Source organism: Bos indicus, chromosome 2 (genome assembly GCF_029378745.1).
Source record: "Bos indicus isolate NIAB-ARS_2022 breed Sahiwal x Tharparkar chromosome 2, NIAB-ARS_B.indTharparkar_mat_pri_1.0, whole genome shotgun sequence".
NCBI lineage: Eukaryota > Metazoa > Chordata > Mammalia > Artiodactyla > Bovidae > Bos > Bos indicus.
In genome coordinates this window covers 117725586-117734613 of record NC_091761.1, presented here as the reverse complement: position 1 = coordinate 117734613, position 9028 = coordinate 117725586, and the positions used below count along the sequence as shown (strand labels likewise).

General features: G+C 48.0%; 1 protein-coding gene across 1 annotated transcript in view; it reads left to right on the top strand.

The window, feature by feature from the left end:
- Nucleotides 1-425: 425 nt before the first annotated feature.
- DNER (delta/notch like EGF repeat containing) overlaps nt 426-9028 on the top strand; it is a 393179-nt gene continuing 384576 nt past the window's right edge. Inside the window, exon 1 of the mRNA XM_070773355.1 lies at nt 426-1572. Within this exon, the coding sequence (XP_070629456.1) occupies nt 1318-1572 (255 nt within the window). The 5' untranslated portion in view covers nt 426-1317. The remainder of the gene's footprint in view (nt 1573-9028) is intronic.

Here is a 9028-nt window from a genome sequence, read left to right as displayed (position 1 = left end):
AACTTTATTTGTGTGGTCTAGAAAATTTGCCCGAACTGTTAATTCAGTTCGGGCAATCCTGTTAATCCCAGAGGGTCCCATTTTCTTTTCTCACACGGCCACCTTAAAGACAAGGTGACTAGCTCCTGGGAGCCCATCCGTAACAGAGGTTGTGAAAGGTCAGATGGGGAGACAAGGTGGGCTTCATCTCCTCGGCGGATCCTGACCGCCCAGCGGTAAAAGCACGAGTCAGCCTAACTTGGATGTTTAGAGGAGCCTCCCCTTCCCCTCTCCGTACCCCCTACCCAAGTAGGTCGGGAGGAACATTCCCTTTAACTCAGGGCTCTATAGTAAACCCTAGCAGGGCCTTCGTGAACATGCACTTCTGAACTGCTCTTTCAGAAAACCGACCGCGTCCTGGGCTGGGAGTCAAGTGACCCACTAGGGTCTAGTCCAGCCCGTCTGGGCCTCAGTTTCCTCCTCGGTTCAACGGCTGGATTGGACACCCTGATCCCGAGGCCTCTTTCAGCTCTCCCATGCCACAGTCAGACATTTCCGAGCGGCGCGGCCGGCTCCGCCCTCGGCAAAGGGCAGGCTCTCGGTCAGCACCAAGGACAGGGGCCCTGGGGCGCGCTGCGCAGAACTCAAGGTCACTCACTTCCTAGCCGGCCCCACCGATCTGCGGTTGTCCGGGCGCCGGGGTTGGGAGGCGGCGCGGGGAGGGCTGTGTGTGTCGGGAGGAGTGTTGTGGCGGGCGGTGGGGTTGGGAAGGAGCCCCGAGAACGAGATAAGGCCGGTCTCCGCTACGGCCTCGCAGATTCCGCGCCGAGGGGCCGCGGGCGGCTGCGGCCAGTCGGGCAGCTGCTCGTCCCGCGGCGGGCGCGCGCTGCTCGGCACCTGGAAGCCCGTAAAGTCCTCCCCGCGTTGGCATTGACCCCGTCCACCCCTCTTTTCTTCCCGAGCCCCTCGGAGCTCCCCGCCAGTCCCGCATCACCACCGCTGTCTCCTAAAGCCGCTTTTGGACACACCTCCGACTCTGACCGCACCCCTCGTGGCTGGGGGCCCCCTGTCGGCCTCTCTGCTCCGCCTGCCCCAACTCCTGGTTTGGGGGGAAGGGTACCCACCTCCCTCCCTCCCCTGCCCGCCCGGAGCCCCGCCCCCGCTGGCCCCGCCCACAAGCCCCGCCCGCCGTTGCCCCGGGAACCTCTCATCCCGCATCTGCAGGAGGCGCCCGGCCCCACCGAGCTGTGTTCTCGCCGCCAGCACCACCACTCCCGCCGCCAGCGCCGCCGCCGCGCCCCAGCTCCAGCTCCCGCTCCCGCGCCCTCTCCGTCGGCCATGCAGCCCCGCCGCGCCCCGGCACCCGCCCTGCTGCTGCTGCTGCTACTCGGCGCGGGGCCCCGCAGCGGCTGCCTGGCCAGCCCGGTGCCCGCCGCGCCCCTGCCCGTGCCGGGGCCATGCAGCGCGCAGCCCTGCCAGAATGGGGGTGTGTGCTCCCAGCTCCCTGCGCCCGACCCTCAGTCCCCGGCCGCCGCCGGCGAGCCCGGCTACAGCTGCACCTGCCCCGCCGGGGTCTCTGGCACCAACTGCCAGGTGAGTGGACGCGGAGGGCGCGGCGCTGGCCACTGCGCGCTGTCCAGTGCGGGGCTCCAGGGGCCTGACCCAAGCTTCTCCCTTTTCGGGGTGGGCGATGGAAGTGGCCTCTTGGCTCGCGTGAACGCGGACCCCTGGCCGACCTTGCAAGCGTCTCTTCTCTGCCTACCCTGGTTCTCCGGCCGTGCCAGCTCGGGGCTCTCGGGGCGCGCCGTTCCAGGGCCTGGTGGCTACCTTGGCTCTCATACTTCTGGTACGACCGTGAGCCGCCAACTGGTGCGCCCCTCTCGACCCGGGCCGAGCCACCGTCCGCTAGAGCCGGGTCTTGGTGCCCGCCCTAGCTGCAAAGAAGGGCCAGCCTGCGAGCGTCCCTGGCGGGATGTTCGTGTCCAGGTGACCCCTGCTCTTTGTCCCGCTGGACCCGAGGGTGAGCTGTAAGAGCGGCAGGGAGTCGCGGGCTCCGTGCCCGGTGGTCGGGCATTTCCTTTCCTTTCCAATTCCCTTGAGGGCTCTGACAAGGCAGCTGGAGACAGAGAGGTCAGCTGCCTCCCCGTGGCCAGACCTTTCTGAGCTTAGGAGGAAGTGCTGGAGCCCTAGGAAACACTCGAGGGGACGTGGCGAGTGGGGCTTGGTGCGTAGCCTTCCCGGCCGACGCTCCTGGAGGCGCACGTTTGGGGCAGGCAGCCAGGCTTAGTGAAGCTTCGAGGAACCGTGGGGCCAGGGGAGGGATGAGAGATGGCCAGCTACTGCCTGTGGATTTGGGATTTCGAGAAGAATCTGGCAGATAATAAACGAGGCTGGTTTAAAGAATGTTAAAAGCTCGGTGAAACCTACTGACCTATTCACACCAACGTTTTCAGTAGGTGACTTGGCAGCCCTGGGTGTGCAGGTAGAAAAACCCCAAGCCTTGGTTCCAAGGCAGGGGCAAAGAGTGGATTTATCTGAAATGATGAAATTAAACCAAGTGAAGGTGGAACACTGTTGAGATCAAATGCTTTCTTCCCTCCATTTGGAGGGGAGGAGTTTATTTCATGTAAATCTAAGAGAATGCCCCAAGAGTTACTTGGAGAATGCTTAGCTGCACTTTTATTCCTGTGGTGAAGAGGCCACATGTGGTTTGATGTGATTTGATAGGGTAGGGTGGGTTAGGCTTTAATATTTTTTGGATAGAGGTAAATAGGACTGAGAAGCTTGACCCTGACAGACAATTTTTGCTATTTTCTAGAATTTTTTTTTTTTTTCTGGGTAGTAGCAAATAGGGTCAAGCTGACCCTATCTTTTCAGTTTTGTGCTCCTCTTCATTAGCTGGTTCCAGTGAGCTGATGAGATGAGGATAAGGATGAAGAGGGGATAATGATGAATGTGTGAATGAACCTGGGAGTAAATTTGGGGAATGAGGACTCTCTGGGGAGATGCCAGCTGGAGCCATATGAGCCATTAGGACGAAATCCTGCTCACTGATCTCCCCTGTTGATTGATGATGTGCATGGTGTTTACTGGAGAAATGAGTTGCCTAATTGCTTCCATCAAACCACTCTCACATTTCCATGTCTGAAATCTGTCCTTGAAAGAAATAGTTGATTTGGACTCAGAGTGTAGTAGCGATGCACAGGAGAAGGTAGGTTAGAGTGCACATCAGTTTAAGTATATGGGAGGAAAGACTGAACATAGGGAATTTAACCCAACTCTGGGACTTATTCTTTTGGTAACTCTAAAAATATAAGAAATCTTCAAAAGAGAGAAAAACCTCTTTAGTTCTTCCTAAAGATGATTCACAGAGAAGCATAAATATTTTTTGTCCTAAAGTGGGGGTTTGACAGAAGACTGCGTTTATTCAGAGACGAGTCATGAACTGATGCACAAATATTGCAGAACAACTGGTCAAAACAGTCAGATCTCTAGCTCTGATCTGAGAAGTTCTTAACTGTGTGAATGTGAGGAGAAGATGTACTGGGTGTCCAGAGTTCTGAGTTGAAGAGAGCTGGAGTTACTGTAATTCTAACAGGAAAGCTTAGCAAATTTGGAACCTGATCTGACTTGGTTACCCAGAAGAACTTAACTGAGATGATTCGGAGTCTTATAAACCCATAACAAATTGATTCCTGTTAATGCTAACTTAATCTTTCATTATCTTGCAGTAACACTCGAGACTCGTTTTCTGTTGAGGGGGAAAAAGGCAATCTGAATAGAGAAGTTAAACAGAGGAAAAAGCCCCTTACGCATACTCAATTACAGATAAGGGAAATGGATGTTAGCCATTGCAGACCGAATGGTTGCTGAAACAGAACGGCATGCTTGCTGGATAAATTGAATATGGAATTCTACCTGTACGTGAAGAGAATTCTTTAGACAGCAAGTGTCACCCCTCCCCCAGCTACAGAGACAATAATGTCAGCAATGGAAACACCGAACCTAACTCTGAGGTTCCCTTCCTCCCTGCCTCCTCCCTCCCTCCCTCCCTTCCTTCCTTCCTTCCTTCCTTCCTTTCTTTCTCTTGTCCTCTCCCTCCTCCCCCTCCTTCTATTTTGGGTATGTGTTGCAAGGTTAAGAAAGCCATGAACCACTAATTGGGCTTAAAATGGAGTAAGGCTGTCTTCAGCTTCTGTGTGGTCACTTGGCTGATGTTCGGGCAAGGCCATGGCTCCAGGCAGTGCTTCTGGTATCAGCTGGTGATGGAAGTACCCAGGCTCTGGGAAGTAGTGTGAATAATGTGAAGGAGGATCTGTGGGTTTGAAGCTGAGCTGCCCCCATTGAACCTGCTGTTACAGGCGATCTAAGCCACGTCTCAGGTTCCTCATCTTTGAGGATGGGATCTGCCTCACAGGGTTGGTGATGAACGGTCTGATTCTGTTTTTTGATATTTGATTGCTGACACCTGTCTAGTGTCATCTGTCTCTCTTCCCCTTCTGCCCACGTGGAGGCAAGCTGATAAGATGGCCTAGGTGCTCTTTCCATTGGTACTGGCTAGAGGTTCAAGCCATGCAAGCCCCTGTCCAGACTTGTGATACATCTTAAGATACATCTATTTTAAAGTGTTAGAACAGACTGAAAAGTATGAAATCCTAAGGATTCAATGGATTCTGAGGATGTATATGGAAATCTAACCTACAGAGACGTGGTGACGATGATGACGATTACTAACTCTTTTCTCAAGTACTTGCTATGTGCCAGTGCTATTCCAGGGGCTTTACAAATATAGCTCCCGAGTTCTCCTAGTGTCCTGTGAGCTAGGTGCTGGAACCATCCCCGTTATTTAAATGAAGTGCAGAAAAGTTTAATGACTGCCCCAAGGTCACCCTGCTAGTCAGTGTGGGATTTGAACCAGGTGGCTGGCTTGATGTTATTAATAGATCTGTAGAGTCTGAAGGATGCTAAGATGAAAGTCTGGTCCTGTCCCTGTTATTTTTAGCTATGTGACCTTAAATTAGCACCATAACCTCTTTGAGTCTTTTCAGTGAAGAGGGGATGGAGTGATTTCTGAGTCCGGCTTTACTCTAAAACACCCTGTTTTGCTCTGAAACACAGTTCAGATGGCTGTGCCCAGCTGGAATGAAAAGCTTCAGGACTGATAAAGACACAGAAAATTCTCCTTGTGCTGCCTACCAAGCAGGACCTTCCTGCAGAGTTAGAATCATAGGTCCTGCCTGGCTGAAGTTATTTTTTGCTATCGTGAAAGCATATGGATACCACATAAAAGACACCTAAGTATTTCTGATGGATTTGAAAAAAACTTCAGACTTCAAATTAAAAAAAAATTATTGAAGCTGCTGTTTTTGCCTTCCTGGTTCATTTGGGGAAGCAGGCAGGTATCAGAGGTGGCAGCTGCTGGGCCAAATTTTCTTTTCGGTGAGTGGTACAGGAATGCCTCCCTTCCATTGAGCCTTCCATCACATGTAAGGATTAAAGTTGTGTTATTTTGTTTGGAAAGCTTTTTTATTTTAATGAAATGATTCTTTGTCAAATATTCAAACAGGCAGACACCTGTTTGTTTTTTCTTGTCATGTTCTCTGGGAATCTTACCCTTTGGGATTAAAATGAAAATGTGTCAATTTCTCCCCTTGGAGGAAAAAGGGGTTTTTGGAGCTGCTTTTTATGGAGTTTTACCCACTAAGCTGATTCTATAATCCTCTCTTTGATTAAACACCCTAACTTGAAACAATGGTTCTGCTTCTGATGAATTTTTGATTGAAGTTTGCTAACAAACAACAACAAGGGATTCTAGCACTTTGCACAGCATCAGCCTTCGCTGCTGAACTTTTTGCACACATTCACACACATGCATGCACACGCACCAGTTCACATTGTGATTGTACAAAATGTTCTGTGTTAGCTGTCAAGAGACATCGCTCCTTCCTCTGGCTTTTCTACAGGTATTCATGTTTTGTGAACTTGTGAGAGAAATTAAACATTTCTGAAGTTCACTGTTCGTATCTCCAAAATGGGCTAGCAATGCTTATCTTATTTTCTTTTTTAGAAAAGGTGCAGTTAATAAATGGGAAATTGTGAATTTTTTTCAATAAATATAAAGATGTATGGGAGAATTATTTCAAAATTTTTTGAGAAAAAAAGTAAAATGTTGCATAAATACAAGGTATACTGCTAGGAGAAAGCTTATCTGTTTCTCATATATAATATGATTACACTAGTCTGTTTGGTGTCTGTGATTGTTTCCCTTCAAGCAACAGACAACTTTTTCTCCCTAATAGGATGAGTTATACTACAACCTCAGTTTTTAAAATGAAAAAATTCATTGTGCTGAAATTTTGATAAATGTTTGGTTCTTTTTATTATGAAAGAGACAATTTCTCAGAAAAGTCTCAGTGACTTCAAGTTTTCTTTTGAAACAAACAGATAAAGCTCATCTAAATCCTTTGAGCGATTTTAAGAAAGGAAAGAAACAGTTGTTTTTCTTGGCATTATGAAAATGGAATGATTTCTTATTTGGTCTATCTGGTGCATTCTTAGGAAACATCATTTTTCCCAGCTTGGCCACCTGACAAAGACGCATTTCTGTCTTTAGCTTCTTTGCTTAAGCGTCTCATGTGACACAGTATCATCCAAAGTGCTTTTGTTTATGCCCTCATTTCAGGCATCAAACAGGAAAGAAAACCTATCTGAAGCTGAAGGGTATTTGAGTCAGAAAACGGAATGGCTGAGTTATATTTTTAGATCTTCTTACTGATTCAGGAGACGGCTGTGGTCAGTGCTGCCTAACCCAGAGGCAGGAACGTCCGAAATTTGCCCCCCAGACAGAAAGTCCAACAGCACAGTAAAGTTTGTGGATAGAATTTTTTTTTAAGCTTTTTTTAAAGAGAAATTTTATCTGTTTTTTCGATGTGAGCCATTTTTATAGTGTTTACTGAATTTGTTACAATATTGTTTCTGTTTTTTATTTTGACTTTTTTGGCCACAAGAAATGTGGGATCTTAGTTCCCCAACCAGGGATCAAACCTGCACCCCCTGCATTGGAAGGCGAAGTCCTAACCACTGGACTGCCAGGGAAGTCCCGAGAATTTCTTTATATTTCCTCCTTCCTTCTTTATTTACACTGGTGTTCAACCCTGGCTGCATGTTAGAGTTACCTGGGAGCTTTAACATCAATGAGCGCCTGGGTCCCTCTACTCCCACCCCCAGGTTCTGATTTAATTGGTGGGCTCTGGGCACCTGGGATTTTAAAATGTCTTCCAAGTAATTCTACTGTAGGACCAGGGTTGAGAAGCCCCCTCTGGACTCTGGACATCTCCCCCACAGCCTGCCCTGCATGTGGCATGTGGCAGAGAAAAAGAGTACAAATCCCAACCTGCTCTTGGACCTTCTCATCCAAAAGCACCCAGCTTCAAATGGCCTGGAATTTCTGGCTTATGCTTTCCTCCAATGGCAAAGATTTTGCATCTTAAAGTGGACTTGAAGTCTCCATGAAGCTGGCATGCGCTGGATTGTTAAAAGTCCAGGTGAGGGAATCAGACCTAGGGTGGACTCTGAAGGTCCTCGGATAAGTAGTTCATTTTTCTGCAGCTTGATTTTCTCTTCTGTGAAAATGGGATCCCAATGCCAACCTTGAAATTTGTTGTGGATTAGAAAAGTATCCAGCCCAGTGACTGGCCCAGAGGAGACACCTACTAAGAGCTAGTAGCCATTGTGTATATCTGTAAGAGGAATCTTGTTTATTTCATGCTTTTCCTTTGGATATATATATACCTGATTTCCAAAAAGACTAAAATTCCACCAGTAGAGATTCTTTTCTTTGGTTGTGATATATCAGATACTAGAAAGCTCCGATTTTGGTGCTGACTCCCCACTGCACTGACTTTTGTTAGTTTCTCCTCTGTAGCCCCCTTACCAGGTAGGTGCCAAACGACAGAGAACGATGTGGCCTGAGCATGTGCAGGCCGCCTAGCCTTTTATGGAATCATTCATTGCTTCATCTGAACACTGACCTATCTTTGGTCAACAATCACAGTGTGAGTCGGAGTGCAGTTGTCTTTAAGAAGAGGGGCTTCTCTAAGTCGGCCACTGATGCTCCCCAGGGTGAGTGAGGGCAGAGCAGGACCCCAGATAGGACTGCCGGCTTCAGGACTCCAGGAGCACCAGGCATCATACAGCAGACAGGCCCCCTGCCAAGAATGGTTTTAACATTTTCAAATGATTGGAAACAAAAATAAGAATAAGGTTTGGGGATGCATGAAAATGATATAAAATTCAATTTTCAGTATCCGTCAGACTTTGTGGAACACAGCCACGCCCATTCGTTTAAGTACTGTCCATTCGTTTAAGTACAGTGGAGTGGAGTAGTTGCAACGAACAAGATGGATTACAAGGCTGAAAATATTTATCTGGTCCATGCCAAAGGGAGAGGTTGACTGACTATTTTCGTAAATGTTGGTGAAAAGAATTTACTTTTCCATATTTATTTGACTGAGCTAAAGACTGGTCCTGGTCCCCCTTGCCAAGTCCTTCCACAGTCTTTCTTCTCAAGGGATGTTTGTAGCCAGGCTCTAGGGTCCAACCCTAAGGCTGTATCAGTGTCTCTCCCACAGCATCCTTAATTTTTAAGCAAAGTGAAGTGTATTAATATAGGAAACTGTTAAGTATATCTTCCATATACTACCCAAGAAAGGGAAGATATAGAAAATATGAAAAGAAAATCAAACTCTCTAACTTTAAACTGACCTTCCTGATTATTCCTTACACGCAGGGTTTTCAGACTTTATAAAAAAAATTAAGGTATAATTTGCATACAGTAAAATTCACCCTTTTAAGCATTCAGTTTTATGATTTTTGAAGTATAGTTGTGTAGCTGTCTCCATAATCAGGATATAGACTAGCTCATTACCTTCATAAATTTCAGCTTGCCCCTTTGTGGTGAACCCTCTCCCCTGCCCCAGCCTCCACTGATCTGATGTCTGTTCTTAGAGTTCTGCGGCTTCCAGAACATTATATAAATTAAAGAAGGCGT